The 19372-nt window shown below is 61.6% G+C and overlaps 2 protein-coding genes across 6 annotated transcripts; both read right to left on the minus strand.

Moving 5' to 3' along the window:
- MAP4K2 (mitogen-activated protein kinase kinase kinase kinase 2) lies at positions 1-12710 on the minus strand. 2 transcript variants are annotated; one of them, XM_047691650.1, is made up of 33 exons: positions 12527-12710; positions 12346-12403; positions 12050-12140; positions 11890-11954; positions 11499-11554; positions 11120-11167; positions 10990-11032; positions 10519-10591; positions 10306-10437; positions 10162-10224; positions 9721-9802; positions 9526-9633; positions 9058-9136; positions 8300-8358; positions 7749-7792; positions 7627-7665; positions 7499-7532; positions 7264-7372; positions 7096-7184; positions 6974-7015; positions 6792-6876; positions 6611-6690; positions 6463-6523; positions 6260-6377; positions 2803-2861; positions 2619-2722; positions 2329-2506; positions 1292-1360; positions 1071-1157; positions 776-846; positions 612-667; positions 397-506; positions 1-363 (listed from the first exon to the last, which is right to left on the minus strand). In XM_047691650.1, exons 1-32 carry the CDS (start codon positions 12620-12622, stop codon positions 419-421), a joined length of 2466 nt encoding a protein of 821 aa, XP_047547606.1. In that variant the 5' UTR covers positions 12623-12710; the 3' UTR covers positions 1-363; positions 397-418. The 2 variants fall into 2 exon arrangements, with proteins under 2 accessions (XP_047547606.1, XP_047547605.1); XM_047691649.1 differs by having other exon boundaries at positions 1-506.
- A 335-nt stretch (positions 12711-13045) lies between these two features.
- MEN1 (menin 1) lies at positions 13046-19372 on the minus strand. Of its 4 annotated transcripts, none has more exons than XM_047691651.1 (10): positions 19240-19372; positions 18391-18851; positions 17275-17483; positions 16963-17091; positions 16620-16660; positions 16453-16540; positions 15632-15768; positions 15124-15259; positions 14569-14733; positions 13046-14364 (listed from the first exon to the last, which is right to left on the minus strand). In XM_047691651.1, coding segments are annotated over exons 1-10 (1851 nt in total). In that variant the 5' UTR covers positions 19242-19372; the 3' UTR covers positions 13046-13881. The 4 variants fall into 4 exon arrangements, with proteins under 4 accessions (XP_047547607.1, XP_047547608.1, XP_047547610.1 ...); XM_047691652.1 differs by having other exon boundaries at positions 19228-19365; XM_047691654.1 differs by lacking the exon at positions 19240-19372 and adding an exon at positions 19137-19236.

Here is a 19372-nt window from a genome sequence, read left to right on the forward strand (position 1 = left end):
TAAAATCAAACCAGCTTTAATACCAATATAGTCTCTCTTTTAAATACCATGTTCCCCAGGACAGGGTGCAGGGGGCAGGCTCTTGGCAGAAAGAATGGAAAGGAAATGTGGAACAAAATGGAATGGGTCGCCTGGGCCTGCCCCCACCCTGCCCAGGGCCCTTGCTGCAGGGCCCTAGCTGCGCACAGGGGCGGGGGAGGGGACAGCAGCTTCCTCTGGTCCAGTTTTGTGGGGGGGGCCTGGAGTGGCCTCCTCTCCACTCCCCTCCGTAGTCCCAAAACTCTTCTCAGGATTATTTCTGCCCTTCAGGCCAGCACAGACTGGGCTCCTCTGACAGGGGAGAGGGCCCTCTGCCTAAACGGACTGCAGCTAAGGCCTGGGGGCAGGGTGGGGGGATGGCAAGGCCAGACCCGCCCCCTCAGTAGCTGCTCTGATGGCCGGTGAGGATGTAGAGGTTGCTGTGAGCCCCTGGGTTGTCGGTGGGAATGCTCTCGAGGATGATATCTCTGGAGGCAAGAGAGAACCAGACGTGAGCAAGGCAGGGAAGACCTGTGGGCACGTCCATCCAGCCGCAGGCGCATCCGAAAGGGAGTCGGGGCACCGTGTCCTACCTGTGGGCCCCGAGCACCCGGAAGATCCTTGTCTCGTCTGTGATCTCCTGGGTCACCTGGGAAGAAAAGAGGCACTGAGGCCACCCCAGCAGGTCCTCTCCTAAGGGGCGGGGCCAACAGGGTGTGGGGTTGTGGGGGCAGCCAGGGTCCTGAGTTCCACCCACCTCGTTGGTGTCCAGGCTACGGCCTTGCATCCCATGACTCCAGAAGGCCAGCACGCTGTCTTGCAGACACACTAGGAGGCATCGGGCTGCCTCAGGCCTGCACCAGCTCTGAGGACGCCCCCCACCCCGCCACCCCCGCCCCAGCCACACCCTGGGCCCAGGTTCTTGCAGACGGCAGGTGAGCTGTGTGGCTCTTGAGAGGGGCTGGGGCCTGCCCCCTCATCCAACTGCCCAGCCGCAGTCCGTGCTCCAGGCTAGGGACCTTCCCGGCCCCACCTGCATCCCGCTCACTCACCCACAGTCTCGATGGGGAAGTCAAAGGTCAGCACAGGCGCCAGTGTGGCCGTGGGCTCACCCAGCAGGTCGACAATCCTCACGCAGCCTATACAGGGAGAGGGCTGGTGGATGCGAATGGGGTGGTTCCCTTCTGGGGAGGCGGACCCTTACTCACATGGCTTCCCTCAGCCTCCCCACGGTCCCTCCACTGCCCCCAGCCCTGACCTCGGGGGCACTCACGGTCAAAGCAGACTAGCACTGTGTCCCTGTCCACCTGGATCACCTGCTGGGCGGTGCCCGGGAGGCCCTCTGCAGGCAGACAAGGGAGACGCGCCTGGCTGAGCCGCCAGCTTCCCTCAAGGCCGCCAGACCTCCAGCTGTCCCCACAAGCACATTCCAACCGCACAGCAGTCTGACAGACGCCCACACCGGCCAGTGTGGGGAACTGAGATTCAGAGTTGCTGAGTGACCCGCCTGCGGGCACGTAGAGAGGCAGAGGGGTGTCCCAGGAAGCCGGGGAGGCCAGGGTTTCTGGAGCCGGGAGGAGCACCATGTGCGACTCTGCCACTATGTGACCCCATGTCTCTGAGCGGTCACGCTCGCATTCTCAGCTCCCTCGTGCGAAACACAAGCCTTGCAGGACCATCGTGAGGATTAAAAATGAAGGCCTGTGTGGGAGGCCCCTGGCTGGGGGTACAACTAGGCCTCAGTCCAGTGCTCCTGTCCTTCCTGACCCACGGCCACCCCCTCTGCTCCCCTGAGCCGTCCCAACCCAGTGTCCTGCTTCCCTTGCTCAAAATGAAGGCCTCTGGTGCCCGCCTTGCCCAGTCTGGTTCTGTCCCCGTGGCCCCTACTGGTCTTGGTCAGGCTTTTCTCAGCTGCCAAGCCTGAGGTCTCATGAAACCTTTTATTTTTTTATTTTTTTTTAAACCAAGATTTTATTTATTTATTTGACAGACAGAGACCACAAGTAGGCAGAGAGGCAGGCAGAGAGAGAGGAGGAAGCAGGCTCCCCGCTGAGCAGAGAGCCTGACATGGGTCTTGATCCCCAGGACCCTGGGATCATGACCTGAGCCGAAGGTAGAGGCTTAACCCACTGAGCCACCCAGGCGCCCCTCATGAAACCTTTTAAAGAAGCCCGGCTGGAGGGACACTGGGAGTTCTGGGCCTCTAAGCTGCTGTGAAGCCAATCCCTAACCCTCCACTGCCCATCAACCCCCCCCCCACCCCCCCCACACACACACACACACACACACACACACGGCCCTCCAGCTCACCAGGGGGTATGAGGACATCAGGAGTCAGACCAGCCTCCAGGGGCAGGACGTGGAAGAGGACTCGGCAGCCAGGCCCCTCTGGGCCCTCTGCCCCCACGCAGACCTGAGGCAGCTCCTTCCCGTCCAGAACCAGGGGCTCCAGCATCCCTGCTGGGCTGGGCAGGGGGCTGGAAAAGTTCTGGGGGCAGCAGCGGTGCTCAGGTCTCCATTTCTCCCCCCAGGCCCACTGCTGCCGCCCAGGGTCCCCCTCTCCGGCCACAGCCGTCCCCGCCGCCACCCCCGTCGCGTACCTTCAGCAGCAGGAACTTCTGCAGCGGCGCATACCACTGCAGCAGGAGCAGGCTGGTGGGCAGGGCGGCCAGCAGGAAGGTGCTGCCCGTGTAGGGGTTCCGCACTGCAAGAGAGGTCGGCAATGGGGACCGGGACGTGCCTGTGGTCTCGGCTCCCCCCAGCCCCCCAAAGCCTGGCTCTTACCCACACGACACTGCAGGCAGCCTTTGGTGTCTGGAATCTTGGCGGACAGGGCAAAGCGCCTGCAGGGGGTGACGACCAGGGCGTGGGTCATGGGCGCCATCCAAGGTCAAGGCCCCCCTGAGCCTTGAGATGGGCACTATCCCCTTCCCTGCCTGATGGGGAGGTGGGGAGAGACTGAGGCTCCAGCACCCACCTCCACAGCCTGCAGCCCAGGGGTGTGGGCACAGAAGTCCCTTCACCTGTGCCACTTTGGGCAGCTCACTTAACCTGCCCCTGCCTCAACTTCCTCATCTGGAGAATGGGGGTCACTGTGGCACCGACCCCACAGGGAGGAGAAGGGCTTCCAGCAGAGCCCAGTGCGCTGCGTGCACTCAAGCAGGGCTAGCATTTTCCAATCCGAATAATTACTTTCCTACCCACTGTCAGTCACTGAAAATCCTTCTGAGGCAAAGGCAAGATCTAAAAGCGGCCGTGACTGGAGAAGCAAGGGCAGGGAGAGGGCAGGAGCGGATGGCGGCTCCAGCCCCCGTGAGGCCCGGCAGAGCACCCCCGCTCCCTCCACCCCCCCCACCGCCTGCCACATGTCACACGTCACAGAAGGGCAGGCGGACCCAAGGGGATTAAGACTTGCAAGAAAACCACAAACAAACGGCCTCGGCTGAAGGGATGCCACAGGGGCCAGTGGGGGTGGCTCAACTACCTTGGCCGTGTCTCGGCATGGGGAGAGTAGGTGGCATGGGGAGAGTAGGTATCGTCCTTGCTTTGGTTATTGGCCGCCCCCCAAGCCCTCAGGGGGCCTCCAGAGTCCGATTCCTTCTCTGGGGAACAGGGTTACACGTCTGGAGGCCTGCCTCGGCCTCCCAGTGACCCAGGCCATCTGCCCCCTCTGTCTCCTCTCTCCCTTTGCTCCTGCGGCTCTCTGTCCCAACTGGCCTCTGGACAGGACAGAGGCATATATTTTTGTATCTGTTTTTTTTTTTTTTCCTCCAAACAATTCTGCCTCTCTGATTTTAATGTGCAAAAGGGACACCACGACTCTGTGACTTTCCAAACACACACCCAAGCTGGGGCCCTGATGGGCCTGTTTCCTGCAGGTCCTGGGACAAAGCAGAGGTTGGCTCGGGAACTGAGTTCAGGAAGCCCCAGGGCTGCAGGGCTCCAGATGTGGTATGTGAGTGAGGCCGTTGCAGGAAGGGCCTGGGCCCACAGCTCCCCAGCCGGGGTAGCCACCAGCCTGACCTCTCTCGCCGCCCCTACCAGCTCCCACCATCCCCCTGGAGCAGGGCAACATCTAAGCCCACAGCGCGGACCCCTCCTTGAATCCAGGCACACCTGGCACACAGTCGCCTGAGGTCCTGCTTGAGCGTCTCAGACTCGATGCGACGACACTGGATTCTGACCCACCCCCATCTGATGACAGCTCTACCCTCCCTGCGGCCCAGGCCGAAAACCCCGGAGTCATCCTAGACTCCTTCTCTCCCTCCCACCAACTGCCAGGAAATCCTGCTGATTCGACTTGCAAAAGAAAACCAGAATTCAGCTGCTTTTTATCTCCTTCACTGCTACCCTGACCCACGCCACCATCGCCTCCCACCTGATGATTCCAAGAACCTCCGGACTGGTTTCCCTGCTTTCCCTTCACACCGTCAGTCTATTTTCAACACAGCGGCTACAGGGATCCCTGGTCCGTGAACCTCAGACAACCTCAGTCCACGTCACTCTTCGGCAGCGGCCCTCGGGCTGCTCTGAGTCAGTCAAAGGCCTCACTGTGGCTACAGGGCCCTTCCAGATCACCTTCCCTGCACTCCGTCCATCTGGCTACACCAGGCTCCTTGCTGTTCGTCAAATAGGCCAAGCCTGTTCCTGCCCCAGATCCTTTGCACTGGCCATCCTTTGCCCCCTGGAACGCTCCCCCCACCGCCCCCCAGATATCAACAAGGCTTGCTCTAAGTCTTTACTCAAACAGCACATGTCAGCCAGGTCCTTCCTGACCACCTTGTTTAAACACAATCCAGGCTCCACCCCTCCTATTTCTCCTTCTCCCCTTGCTTTACGTACCATTTCCCCCTCTGCACATCATCACAGAATACCCTTTTTATGTTGATTGTTTGTTGTCTGTCTCTCGTGACAAGAAAGTCCAGAGAATACGAGGAACTCTAGTTCACAGAGGGCCCCAGACACATCCAAGGTACTGGCCTTGGACATCCCCTGGACACCTCACAAAACACATGGCACTATCTGCTCCCCTGAGGTCCCCCAGTCCCTCCCTTCTCCCTCTTGCTCACTCCGGTCAGGCCCCAGATCCGGTCAACCTTGCTTCCTGAACATGGCTCAAGCCATGACCACTGTCAGCACAGCCAGCTAGCAGATGCCTCTAGTCTTCATCTGTCTCTCTTGACCCCCAGCTCTAGGACAGGGCACGTGACCCAGGCCTGTCCCCCAACCCCTGAGCTCCTCATGCCGTGGCCACAGGGACAGGCTCAGAGTGGGCAGGGACCTAAGCTAGATCCATGGACTTTGTGGGAATCCCTTGGAAGCCAAGGTTCTAGTACCACAGAACTGTTAGCTAAGGCAACGCTGGTCGGGCGGGCCTGCCTCCCTGGACAAGAAAGCCTACCTGAGAAGGAAGCGGATAGAGGAAAGCAGAGCCAAGAGATGCAGGCAGATTCCTGATGAAGCCGTTTAAGCCTGGATCCAGCTGGGCCTGAAGCTAACTCTACTCCTGACCTTGCAGTTACATGGGCCACTAAATCCCCTTTTCTGCTTATGTCAATGACATGCATCGCCGGCAACAGGAAGAGTCCCAACTGACATACCGAGGGATCTTTCTAAAACACTCCCCGTGCTGCTGCCGCTTGAACAAAACCCAGATCCTGGGCCTGGCATCAAAGGAAGGGCTCTGACACCCATGTGTCTCCCCCTCAGGCTGCTCTGCCCTCCTCCCTCTGTCCAAACAACTCCCCAGATCACCCACAAGAATTCTCTGGAGCTCTTCTCCTGCCTGGAACGCCATTCCAAAATTCATCTGCACAGAAGCCTGCTGTGTACCTGCCAACCCAATGGCCTCGGGTGGCTGCCCTCCCAGAGTCCTCTGCGCCCCTCCCAGCTCTCCCTGGTTCCCTGCCTGGCCAGGTACTGACCGTTAAGGACACATGTGATTTGCTGTCTCTAAGCCCAGCTTAGGCAGAGACCTACAGCAAGTGCTTGCTAAGCATTTCCTGGTACCCTAACGACCACAGCTGCCTCACCAGGGTCTCCCTGCTTCCAAACAGGCCTGGGGACCCAGGGGCCCGGGATGGGGGCTACTAAGGCTCTGACAGGCAGAGCGACCTGTGAGATCACAAGCCCAGTCCCATGCAAGGCCATAGTCCAACCCTGGCTCTGCCCCTCCACCTCCCCCCTTTCCTGCCCCACTGCATCATCCAGGCTCCTGGGGGGGGGGGCGGGGGTTCCTGACCTGGGGATGATGCGCTGTGTGAGGCGGTTGGTGGGGATGGAGAGGGGAACCTGTTGCTGGAGTCTTCGCTGCTCAAACAGGCCTGGGAGGTCATGGGCCCAGATGTGCGTGGATTTCCCTGCCGGAGAGAGGGAGAGAGGGGCTCAGAGAGCGCGGGTTGTGGGGGGGGGCAGGCCCCAGCCCCTGGCGGCCCCAGCCCGTACCTGAGAGCGACAGCAGCACGTTATTCACACAGTAGAGCCAGGTGCAGCGCTGCGAAATCAGCTGGAGGCCACAGAGCGATGGGTGGATGGGGAGTCGGCACCCCAGCCTCCCAGGCCCCTCCCCCCTCCAAAGCCAGCCGGGCCTCACCTTCTCCAGCGTGTCCTCATGTAATTCATGCAGGTTGAGGGTGTAGATGCCTTCCTCGGCCCCCACCACCAGGAACTGGTCTGCGGGGTGGGGATGGGGTCTGGGGTCAGGGGTCCGTTCCCGACCCTTGGCCCAGGCTGGGGGATTCCTGGGCTTCCGCTTCCTCCCGGCCCCGGCCTACCCCGGGTGACAGGATGAACCCAGGTGACAGCAGCGTGGATCCGCAGGGGGCAGCCATTAAAGACCTTGGAGAAGCAGGCGCCCATCTGGAGAGAAGGCAAGAGGCTGGTGAAGACAGAGCTGGGGGAGGCACGAGGTGGGTGGGGGGTGGGTAGCGGGCAGGCAGGGCTGCAGGACACTTACGTGCACCTTGGGGGTTGGGGGGAGCCCGTGGCACAATGATCTCTGGAAGGGAGGGACCAAGTCAGGGCCGAGGGGGCACCCCAGCCTCCCATCTTCCCAGCCCCTCTGGAGCACCGTCTCACCTCAGGATCCTCCCTGTGCTTCATGGTGGCCCAGGCAGTGGGGAGCAGTGGGGGGCTATTAGGGCCTGGGGGCGGTGGAGGTGGGGTTCCTGCAGGCACAGACCGGCTGTGAATTCCAGCTCCAGCCCTACCCGAGCCGGCCTCCTGGTCCCCCAAGACTGGACTCACCCAGGGGGCTGGAGAGAGGGTCTTCTTCAGCTGGAGGCTCAGCAGGGGATGGCCCCAAGAACGGGGCCCGCTTGATGGTTCCTGTGGTATCGTCTGGGGAGTCCAGCTCCTGGGAGGAGAGTCAGGGGACCGAGCCTGGCTGTCAGCAGGTCCCCCGTAACCTGGTCTCACCCCACCTGCACCCTTTGCAGCCCCCACCCCCCACCCCCAACTCCAACTCCCCTCCACACTATACCTGGAGTTCTGAGGCTGGCCGGATGGTCAGGCTCCTGTGGGGGACAAAACAGGGGGACATGAAGTATGAGATGTCACCGGGCCCCAGATCCAGCTGCCCACCCCCCACCTTCCGGCTCAGTCCCTCACCTTTCCTCTAGGGCCTCCTCGACGGACTGTAGCAGGCTCCTGGGCAGGAGGGGATGAGGTCAGAGGTCAACCTCTTTGGCTGCCCCCACCCCTCCCCTGTAGCTTCCCTTTCCCTCACTCACCCACTCAGCTCCTCCTTTCCCAGCAGCGTCCACTCCTCCTCCCACTGCGGGGAAACCAAGTCAGAAAGGCCAAAAGGGAAGCAGAGAGAAGAGAAGCAACATGAGAGGGTGATCGAGAGACTGTAGGAGAGAGAGGACAGACAAACAGATGGAAAATGACATGGTACAGGCAAGAGAGCTGTGATCGAGAGACAAGGAGGGGCAAAGAAACTATGAAAGAGGAAGACAGACAAAAGGCAAGAGAAGGGGAGAGAGAAGCAGCAGAAAAAGGGACCAGAGAAGGGGACCCAGAGGTGGTGGGTCAGATAACTGAGTGCAGACACAGAACACCAGAGAGAACCACGCTGAGCGGGTGGGGTATGGGCTCGTGTCTGTGATAGGCCCGCTTTTTAGAGAGGTGTGATCACGGTGCCCAGAAGGAGCACCCCCTAACCCCTTTCAGTGTCACTGTTTTCCCCAGGCCTCAGGGATCTAAGGCGCTCAACCTCTAGCCCAGCTCCTCCCGCGTCACCCGAGCTCACGGCCCCTCCCTCACCACCGGCCCCCCTCACCAGCTCATTTAGTGGGTCTGTTTCCTTCCTTCGTGGGGCACCAAATTTCACTTGGTGAACTGGGGGGGGAGGTCCAGGGTATGCAAGTTAGCAAGAGAGTCTCCCGAATGACTCTCATACTCACACCAAATGCCCACACACAGCCCCCCACCAGGTCTATGCACACGGCTCCCCACCAGATCCCAGAGTCCCCCACCAAATCCACACACACACAGTTCCCTACCAAATCCATACATACAGCCCTCCCACCGGATCCCCCCCCCACGGCCTCCCACCAGTCCGCTACCACAGTCCTCCCACCAGATCTACCCACACAGTCCCCCCACCATTTCCCCCCACAACCTCCCACCAGATCCACACACAGCCCCCCAATCTACATACAGCCTTTCCCCAAATCCAGTCGGTACCCCATCAAGTCCACACGCCCCCAACTATATCCAAGCACATAAGCTCCCACCAAATCCACATCTGCACACACAGCACCCCCCACCAAGTCCATATACACAGCCCCCACCAAAACGCCCCACAGCTCCCCCCACCAAACCCCCACATGTGTCCCCCACTGGATTCCCCCCAAAGTCCCCCTGCACAGCCCCCCACTGGATCCACCAGCCCCCCCCCCAGATCCACATAAGCGCCCCACTGGATCCCCTACATAGCCCCCAGCCAAGTCCATCTACACAGCCCCCCACCAGATCTGCACACACAACCCCACTAACCTCCCCCACCCCCACAAGTAACCTCCTGAGCAGACTCACACTGGATCTCCGAGGGGGTCCTCTCGGCCGGGCCGTGCTGCCCCCGGGAGTGAATGGTGTCTGGAAACATGTCATAAGTCTAGGGAAGAACACAGACAGTTGACACTCTCCTGGCACTCGCTCGAAGTGCTTTACCCACATTTGGTTTTCACAACAACCCTCTGAGATGATCAGAAGATTCAGGATGAGAAAACCAGCACAAAGAAGCAAGTAACTGGCTAAGGATCACACAGAGACCAGAAGAGCTTAGCCAGGGTCAGGTCAGCCTGAGCCAAGAGCAGGAATTTATCAAGTGGGGGGTCCCGGGAGGCAAGATGAGCCCAGGGGAGATTTCTAATGGGTGGGTGCCCCTGGAGGAAGGCTCCCAGTGCTGGAAATACGCAAGTCAAAGGAACCTGACCCAGACCGCCTCTGCATTGCTTCTCATCTGCCCAGGCCAAGATCCATTCTTCAGCTCCCCTCACTTACCTCTAGGTCACAGTCCTCTGGGGAAGGGGTCCCCAGGTGTGGGTCATTGGCTTTGTCCAACAGCTGTGTGAGGAGAGCCCGAGGGAGGTGCTGGGTTGTGAACGGGTGCTGGAGGGGGGGGGGCACAGGTTGGTTCCTGGCCTCTAGGGCCCTGCTTGCCAACCCCTCGGCCCCTGCCCTGCCCCCATCTCCCACCTGCAGAAGCTTCTCTGCTGTTGGCCTCTTCTTGGGGTTCTTGGTCAAGGCCAGTTTGAGGAAGTGGTGGAAATTCTGGGTCCTAGTGGGCACAAGAGCCCCCCACCCCCAGACCCAAGTTAGCCCTCATGTGGGCCTCCTGCCCGCTCCAAAGCAGGGAGTCTGCTCCAGGAAGGAGCCAGACTGACGCCAAGGGCAGCCGGCCTGAGCGATATCGCTATTGTGACCGGGTGGCTCCTTGGTCATTAACCATGTGCCCTCCCTCCCTGCCCACACCGGGTCCCCCACACCCAGGGGCAGGGGTGCAACCCGCCCACAGACAGTCCACAAAGGCTGAGAGCACAGAGCTCCCCAGGTTGCACCCTGGGAGTTGGCAGAAGGTTCTCCGCCCCCGTGGAGACTGCTGGAAAGGAGGCCCCGGCAGGGGACGTGGGCCCTCACCAGCGCGTCTTGTCTCTCAGCCTGGGCGGCTGGAAGCTACTCTTCGACATAAGCATCAGGGCCCTGTGGAGAGCACGAGGTCAGGGGACAAGGTCTGCAGGGCCCTGGAGGTCAGGCAAGGGGGCAGGTCAGTGTTCAGCAGACCTCATGGGGTGTAGATGGAAGAGAGGGGGCTGCAGCTCCCCCAGCTCGATGGCGGTGATGCCCAGGGCCCAGACGTCACAGAGCTCATTGTAGCCTCCTTTGCGTTCCACGGCGGCCACCTCTGGGGCCATCCTAAAGAGGAGGTCACAGATGGGATGGCCAAGTGCCTGATCTGTGCCCCCCCCACCCCCTCAGCCAAAGGCACAGCCTCACCAGTATGGAGTCCCAATGAAAGACCTCCTCTTAGCCACGGACGCCGTCAGCTCGCCTGACACCCCAAAGTCGGCTGCAGGGACAAAGAGCTGTTCCCACCTGCCCTCTGGCTACTGTTCCCCACCCACCTCCAGGGCTGAGGCTCGGAATGCACTTAAGGGTTCAGAGAGCAGGCGGCCCAGGTTCAGCCGCAACTGCCACACGTCCAAGTCGAGGCCAGGGCCCTCTCCAGGAGGGATCAACCACCTTCTATCCCTGACCAAGTGTGGAGTCCCAGGTTAGACTCCATACAGACCCAACCACATCCAACCGCTAGCGGGGAAGGAGGGCGGTTCCATGTTCTCATCGGGGAAGCTGAGGGTTAAGCGGTGAAGTGACTCGCTCAAGGACACCCAGCCCTCCAATGCAGACCTTAAGACTCCACAGGCTTCCAGAGAAACCTCACCCTGATTGTGTCCCCGGGGTACTGACCCAGCTTGACATCTCCCTGGAGGGTGAGGAGAAGATTGGCTCCCTGTGGGAATGGAGGAGAGAGAATCCCGTCTGGTGCCCCCGAGAGCCTCCCCCCGCCCTCCCAGGATGCCCTTGGCGGGACCCCTACCTTGATGTCTCTGTGGATCTTCCCCTGAGAATGCAAGTGGTGCAGGCCCTGGGGACAAAGAGAAGCTCCTGAGAGCAGCCACCCAGGACTATCCCCCCTTTCCTGAGCCCCCTCTCTCAACTGGGGCCCCCCACCCAAGCAGCTTCCTCCTCCCCTCTCCCCAAACAGGAAGTGACTGAGCCAAGAGGGAAATGTGCTGCTTCCGGCAACAGGGCTGGGGCCCCTTCCCCGCCAGGACCCACAGCCCCTCAGGCCAGCTCTGCCAAGCCACTCCACTCAACCCCCAACACACACACACACACACAGGCCAGGCCAGCTGGGCTCCCTGCCCACAGCTCCTGGGGATTGGGGGTGTGAACAGCCTTAGGGGCCTAGCTACCTTCAGTGCCTCTCGGCAGACATAGGCAATCTGCCGTTCCTCCAGGGGCCCGGTGGCTGGAATGGAATGGGTGAAGGCTGGCATGGAGGTCTGGAGAATAGGCTGACCTTCCCAGGCCACCCCTTGTGGGGGAAAGCAGCAGGCACTGCCAGGTAAAATAGATGTTAACCACATCCCCTCCCTGCACAGCCTGGGATACAGAGCCCAGAGAAGGACACCGTTTCTCTCAAGGTCACACAGCCAGTGAGGAGTGGAGAGGGCCCACACAGCCAGTGAGTAGTGGAGAAGGGCCCAAGTCTGGGACTCCAGCTCTCCTCTCCTGCCCCAAGCTGGGGAAGGGCGGGCTGGGAAAAGGCTGTGGCCCTCTGGGGCCTGGAGTCCCGGTCCTCACCGTGATAAATCTCCTGCAGAGACCCCCCTCCGCAGAACTCCATGCAGATCCACAAGCGGTCATTCCTGGGGGGCAGGGGGGAGCACAGAACTGGGGTGGGCACACAGCAGAGCCACATGGGGGCTGCCTGGGGGTAGGCAAGGGGATAAAGCAGCCTCACCTGAGGTAGCTGCCAATATAGGCCACCACGTTGGGGTGACGGCACTCACGCAGGATGGTGATTTCCTGCTGGAGGGAGCTGGTGTCGTCCCCTGGGGAGAACAGGGCATCATGGAGAGGAGGCGCCTAGGGATTGCTCTAACTCAGTGTCCCCATCTGCAAAATGGGCACATCTGGGCCAGAAAGATCCCAAGTGACAGTACCTCCTGGGGCCTGCCTCTCAGGGGGTCAACTCTCAGCGCCCTCCCGGCGCTCCGCCCTCCCTCCAGCGCAGAGGCCCTGGCCCCGGGCCCTCACCTGGGTCTAGCTTGACTATCTTGACCGCGGCCAGTTCGGACGTGACCGTGTCGCGGGCCTGCGGGGGCGGAGGAGGTGAAGCGGGATGAGGAGGGGGCGGGGCTGGGGGCTGGAAGCGCGGTAGGGCGCAGAGCCGGCACCCTCCCCGCCGCTCTCCCGCGCGTCCGGCCGCCTGGCGCACCTTGTAGACGTCGCCATAGGTCCCGGCCCCCACGCGCTGCAGCAGCTCGAAGCGGTCCCGTGGATCCTGCAGCGACACGTCCCGCAGCAGCGCCATTGCCCGGCGCCGGGCGGGCCGGCGGGCGGGCAGTCGTGAGCTGCGGAGCCGCGGAGCCGGCGCGGGGCGGCGCGGGGCGGGGTGGGGCGGGGCAGGACCGCCGGGGCGGGCACGGGTGTCTCCGAGGCCGCGGAGGCGGGGCCCGGGCCAGGGGCGGGGCCAGAAGGGGTGGGGGTGGGCGGAAAATGCCCCGTCGCCCGGCCGGGAGGAGGCGCCCGCGGGACAGGCCCTTGCCGGGAGGGGAAGCCCCGAGGCCGGGCGGAGCAGACCCGGCAGAGGCCCTTCGGCCGGTCACCGGTTTCCTGCGCCGTACAGGTGGGGAGCCCGAAGGCCAGAAGGCAGAGGGAAGAGGGGACACCCCTTCCTTGTCCCGCCCGCCCCTCCCGCAATTTCCCCGATGAAACACGGACGTGTACTTTTTTTTTTTTTTTTTTTTTTACAAAATGTATTCATCTTCCTTGGAACTGAAAAATAAATCTATGTACAAAACAGGAAGAGATCAGGCTCCCCTCACCCACTCGCAAACCCCTGCAGATTTCCTCCGGAGTCCCCTGGGACGGGCTGGACCTCGGGGAGGTTCCCAGAGGGTCGGAAAGAGGTCTGCTCTGATCTGGGGCCAGTTTGGTCAGGAAGGGGGCGGGGCTCAGGATTCACAGGCCGGAGACTGCGTTTCGTGTCCCAGACTGGGGGCAGAGAAGGGAAGAAGCTAGGATTTCCAAACTCTGAAAGTTTAAGTTCTTTGGGGTCGGGGGCTTGGATTCCCAAGGGATGGAATTCTGAAGTGCGGAATTGTACTCCTAGGGGCCGATCGGAGTCCCAGGTTCCCGAGTTGGAGGCGGGACCTGTGCTTCTGGGGTGTAGGGCGAAACCTTGTCCCCACAGGCCGGGAGCAACCGTGAGCAGCCCCGGTCTGGCCCAGGGTTAGCGCCTCGGTTCTGAGGTGGGGCCTGTTTCCAGTGCTTGGACCTTTAAAGATTAATGATGGAGCTCCAAGTGAGGTTTCCCTCGGCCGGCTGGGATTCGGCCGGCTGGGATTCCCGGGGGGGATGCGATCTACATTCCAATGACCGGCAGAGCCGGGGAGTGGTCTGCCCTCCCTCAAGTTGCAGCAGGGGTTGGGGGGGGCCTGGAGGAGGGGCTCAGGCCCCCTTGGCCCGGGGGCGGGGCTTGGGCTCGAGGGCCGGGTGGGGGTGACGGGGGTGGCCCCTCCATCGGGACCGAGTGCCCTTGTCCCCCCACCGCAAGGGCCGGCAGGTAGTTCAGAGGCCCTTGCGCTGGCGCTTGAGGAAGGAAAGAGTGTAGTCGCTAGGTGTAGACACCTTCTGCTTCTTCATCTGCACTTGCGACTGCGCCGTGAGCTGCAGCTTGATGGCGCTCGAGTTGATCTTGGTGGCCACCAGCAGCTCCTTCATGCCCTTCATCTTCTCGCTCTGGAAAGTGAGCACCGGGCCCTCGGGCGGTGGTGACGCCGCAGGCGCTGGCGCCGGAGCCGTGCTGCCTCCTTCCGGGCCTCGGGCGGTGCCGGGGACCGTCCCTGGGGGCTTCCGAGGGGGTCCTGACATCGCCCCCTGGCCTCCGCCCGGGACCTTATCCAGCGCAGGCTTCTTAGGCGGCGGTGGCTCCTCGGGCTTGGACTCACGCCGCGGGCCTCGCCGCCGTCCTTCCCGGGCTTCCTCGCCCCAAAGCTCCTCCGCCTCCGCCGCCTCGGCCTCCCGACTCACGATGCGCACCTTCTGCCGTACCTGGCCAGGGAGAGAAAGTGGAGGCCAGGCTGCAGGCCTGTGGCTGGAAACCAAGGACCAGCCTCGGGCTGCGCGTCCCAGGGCCTCAGTCCTACCTACACCCAAAGGGGACAAGCCAACCCTCTTCAGGACCACAAAGGTTCTGCCTCCCCAGCAGCCATCACCCCCTGGCCTCCCCTGCAGGCCTGCGCAGCTGCTCCTCACCTGTCCCTCGAACCGGCCTAGGGACTGCACGAGGAAGGTGGCCCAGCCCACGTGCAGCACTGGCGTGGGGCTGCCCTCTTCCCACTTGCAGATGCCGTCATAGAACCGCAGCAGGTGGGCAAAGCACTCCGGGTCCTGGAGGGCAGAACCCTGGCTCTGGGCACCCTGGGCAAGGGGAAAAGATGTCTTAGATCTTTCAGAGCCTCCTTCCTTTTGTAAAACCAGTCCTTAGCCAGGACTTGGGGGAAGGCAGAAGCCATCTCTTACCTATACCCCACCCCCCCAACTGAATGAGGGGCACTGACCATGAGAGAGATGGGCTTCCACACCCTTTCCCTGCAGGCACAGAGTAGTAACCCCTAAAATACCCTCAGGTCCCTCAAAGCCAGGCCAGGGAGCCCCTATAGCAGATAGAATGTAGCTCTCCACGCGGGGCCACCTTCCCCCAGCAGGCCCCAGTCCCACGCAGCAGTCCCTGTGGCCAGGGACGGGGAGCTCTGCTGGGGGGTGGGGAGGCCCGCAAGGTGAACACAGGCTGCCTCTCCAGCTCTTCACCTGGGTCTGCTCCCCTGGCCGCTCCTCGCCGGCCTCCAGCAGGCTGGCTGCCTCCTTCAGCAAGTTGGGGATGACATCATTGGCTACTTCAAAGAACTCCTTGTAGATCTCCTCATCTTCACGGCAGTAGTTGTAGCTGTGAGAGCAGTAGGGCACTGTGGGGTCTGGGCCATGGCAGGGACCCCCAGGGACCTGGTGAGCGGATGTGGTCTTCCCTTGGAAATCATGGGTCTGAGTAAGCGGTGTGGGGAGCATGGGGCAGGGGGTACAAGTTCTCCCGCTGGATGGCAGTGTTTGCAAACTGGGAGGCCATGGGAGCCAGGGAAAGGTGTGAGGCCCTCATCAAGGGGTCCCAGCCTCCTGGGTGATGGTGGCTTTGGCTGCCTGGGGACTGGAGGGAGAAGGGGTAGGGCTGGGGACCCAGGCCTCACGCCTGGATGAGGGTGGTTGGAAATTAGGTAGAAGGGGAAGGTCAGCCGGCCTGAGGCCCTGGCAGGGGGATCCTCACTCCTGGATGACAGTGGCCGTGTCAGCCCAGGCCTGGAGGGCTTCGCGCACATTGCGGTTGCGACAGTGGTAGCCAGCCAGGTACATGTAGGGGTAGATGTGCTCATCCCGGTAGTAGGTCTTGGCTGAGGCAATGCCCTGGGGACAGAGCGGAGGGACCTCAGGGCACAGGCCCAGTGGCCGTGGATGGCAAAAATCCCATTCGGTCACACCCATGAGGCGCAGTGGGCTGATCCCAGAGAGTCCGGCCTCTGATCTCGCCCCACCCCCCTCTATCCTCTCTGCCAAGTGCTCCTGCCCAGGCTCTGCAGTGGGCTACCTGTTGAGGCCTGGACCACACTGCAGGGGGCAGAGACCCCCAGAGAACAAGGGCTAGGAAAGGGAAGGGACCCATTCTCCAAGCTCAGGACGCATCCATTTCCCGGGCTTTCAGACACACTCCTACACAAACACCAAAGGCTTTTAAGCCCGGCCCAATGTCCCTCCTACTCCCCCACCCCCACAGAGTTAAACAACCCCTTCCCAGGGATCCCGCCACAGGTGACCTCTGTTATACTCTAGGACAATAACAGGCAGCAAAAAAAGCAGGGCTGAGGGGACAAATGCAGACCCCAGCCCTCCCACGCTGGGGAACACAGAACACCCCTGACAGCCCTCCGTGCCCTCAATACATGCAGGGCAAATACTAAATGGGACACGGATGGGCGATACCCCTCGATACACATCAAGTTCCTCTCTCACCTGCCCCCTCCCAGTCCCCAACAGAATGGGACCCCAGCCACTGTTGGGCCTCCCTTCTGTACCCTCCTGAGATGTCCCCACCTTGTGGTAGAGGGTGAGTGGGTCTGGCCGGCCAGGGGTGGGCTCCAGTTCCTCCAGATCTGCCAGGTTCCCCAGTGCCATGGGGTACCTGGGAAAGGGTCATTGAGTCCAGGCTGCCTCCCAGCCACCCGCTCGGAGGCCCAGCCTGGCCACTTTCCCCTACTGACCTTTCCAGATGTCCCAGGTCATAGAGCAGCCAGAGCAGCTTCTGGGGGTGGGGGGAGAAGAGAGAGAGAGAGAGAGAGGCATGAGGGGGGAGGGGAGGAGGGTCTCAGTCTGCCAGGCAGATGGGAGTTTGGCAGCAGCAGGGACCTCCCACCAGGTGGGTGGGGCCAGAATTGAGGAACCAGCCCCTTCCGGGAGTCAGAGCCCTTTCACATCCCAGTTCTACTGTTCCCAAGAGCCCTGGGAAAGGCCAGGCAGAGAATGATCAACCTGTGTTCCAGAAGCGGAAGCTGCAGCTCCAGAAGGGAAAGCGCCCCCACCCGGGGTTCCCCAGGCACCCCTCACCTGCTGGAGCTGCAGCAGCTCCAGGGAGTCGGTGTGCAGGTCGATGGAAGGGTTGATGGCACACACCATGAACGCCACCTCCATCTTGCGGTCACAGCGCAAGTATGAGCCTTTCAGGTACAGCCAGCTCTTGGGAAAGCACAAGACGAGATGTCTCAGGATGGCCCACCTGGGCCTTCTCCAGAAAATGACCGCCAGGAAAAGGGGATTCCCCCCCTTCTTGGCATATGGAGGTGATGCCAGGAAGAGGGGAGGTGGCTTGGGCTAGGAGAGAAGAGTACCAAGTGCACCAAGTGGGGGGAGGGGCAGTACCCGCTCAGCCACACCCGCGTTGACCGTCTGGCCCCTGCGATCTTCATTGCCCTTGCCATGCCAAGTGACCTCAGCTGTCTGTTCTCCATTGGGCCCAAACACTACCCAGGCGTGGTCCTCGGACAGGGCCAGGTGGACATCTCGGAGACCCAGAGCCTGGCAGGCCCCCACCACAGCAAAGGCCACACCAGAGCTGTCCAGTTTAGTGCCTGTGGAAGGGAAGGGAATGCAAGAGGGTCCTCTGAGCTCTGACCTAGGGGAAGGGGCCAGGTCATGATGGGCCATGCTTCCTCCCATGCTCACCTCCAAGCCTGTGCCCAAACCTGAGATGCTCCTGCCCATCCGTTCTCAATCCCTTTCCTCCTTTGTGTTCGAAGCCTCTCCCTCCCCCTTGACGTGCTGCAGCAGAAGACCTTCTCAGCTTTCCCGCAGCTCCACCCAGCCTTTGACCCTGTCCCTTCTCTTTCTCTGCAACCACATTATAATTGCTTTATTGTGCCTGTTAGATTATAACAGGGACGGGAAAAACGGGACCCTCTGGCCAACACTCCTTATTCATACACCCACTAGTAGATACTCCTAATTTCTCTCTGTACTCTTTTCCTGCTAGGCGCAGAAGCGGCCTCAGATTCCTTCTCAACGAGGCACTCCAGGACCTGATTGCCAGTCTACTGGGCTTGGAGCAAAGAAGAAAGTCCTTTGCAAGCCCTGAGTCTTAAGCTCCTTGACGTGAAGCCCCTCCCTCATCTACTGACTTTCATGTAAGTGTCTCAAATGTAGCCGGTTTATGGCTCCTCACTCCCCAAATCTGCTCCTGCCTTCAGTGCCTCATACTGGGCTGAGGGACTCCTGTAGCTGCTCAAGGGCGGGGATGGGGGTACTGAGGAGGCAGAGTCAAGTGAGTGGGGTGCAGGCCATTCTGTGCCTTAGGCATTATCACTTCCCTTCTCTGGGCTTCAGTTTCCCTTGCTGCAAAGAGGGTAATAACACTTGCCCCACTTCACAAGGCTTACAGGTCTTAATGGGCTCTGCAAACCGGACAGGGTTGTGAAGAGGTGGGCCAAGGTTCCCAGGTGAGACAGGGTTCTTGCCCTTTGCCACCTGTCAGGCTCCAACCTGTGATGAAGCTGAAGAGGGATTGGATGTGGGCCCGATCCTTGAAGTAGGAGCGGCTGAGGCTGTTCCAGATGACATCGGAGACCTTCTTCACCAGTTCTCGGCTGGAGACACCCCCCTCTCGCGGGTAGAGAGACAGGTCGACGGCGCCACGGATCTGGGCGGTGAAGCGGGCATACAGCGCAGCGATGATGGACAGGTCAGCCACAGGGAAGTAGGTAAGCCCGCCAGGTGGGTCGGGCGCGGGGCTGGGCTGGAAGGTGAGCTCGGGCACATTGGTGGGGATGACGCGGTTGACAGCAAGGAAATGCTCCACGAAGCCCAGTACCAAGGACAGGAGCACCAGGTCCGGTTCCTCTCGGCCCAACTCGGCAGCGAACAGCCGCACCACGTCGTCGATGGAGCGCAGCGGGAACAGCGTCTTCTGGGCGGCCTTCAGCCCCATGGCGGCGGGCCTCGGCCTGCGGGCGAGTCGGAGGAGGGAGGGTCGGGAGGGTACGACCGGGGAGCCCCCTCCCAGGCTCAGCTAAGGTTCTACACCCCCATCCCCTACATTCTCTTGCTTTCCTGCCCCCCGGCCCTCCGCTCGTCTGTTCCCCCTCTTCCGTGGAAGACCCCTCAGCCGAGGCTGTAAGGGCCTCCTCGTCCCCCACAACCCCAGAAGCCGCGGCCCCGACGGGGGTGCGCCCCTAGGACCCCGCTGGGGAACCCTCCCTGGCCGCCCCGCCCCCTCTCTACGACCGCACCCCCGGGCACCTAGAGTCCGTCCGGAACACGCCCTTAGGCCAAGCCCCCCAAATCCCAAGGAGAGTCCTGGCCTGGGTCCCCCGCGCCCACCTCCGCGCTTACATCCCACACAAGGCACCACGGCGCCCGCCGCCTGGAGCCTGCTGGGAAATGGAGTTCCGCCCCTTGGGCCGCACCGCCTGCCGGGAAGTGAAGTCCCGGGCCCTCTCCTGTCCCTGCCGCGTCTTGAAATGGT

The sequence above is a fragment of the Lutra lutra genome, chromosome 10 (assembly GCF_902655055.1).
Source record: "Lutra lutra chromosome 10, mLutLut1.2, whole genome shotgun sequence".
Lineage (NCBI taxonomy): Eukaryota > Metazoa > Chordata > Mammalia > Carnivora > Mustelidae > Lutra > Lutra lutra.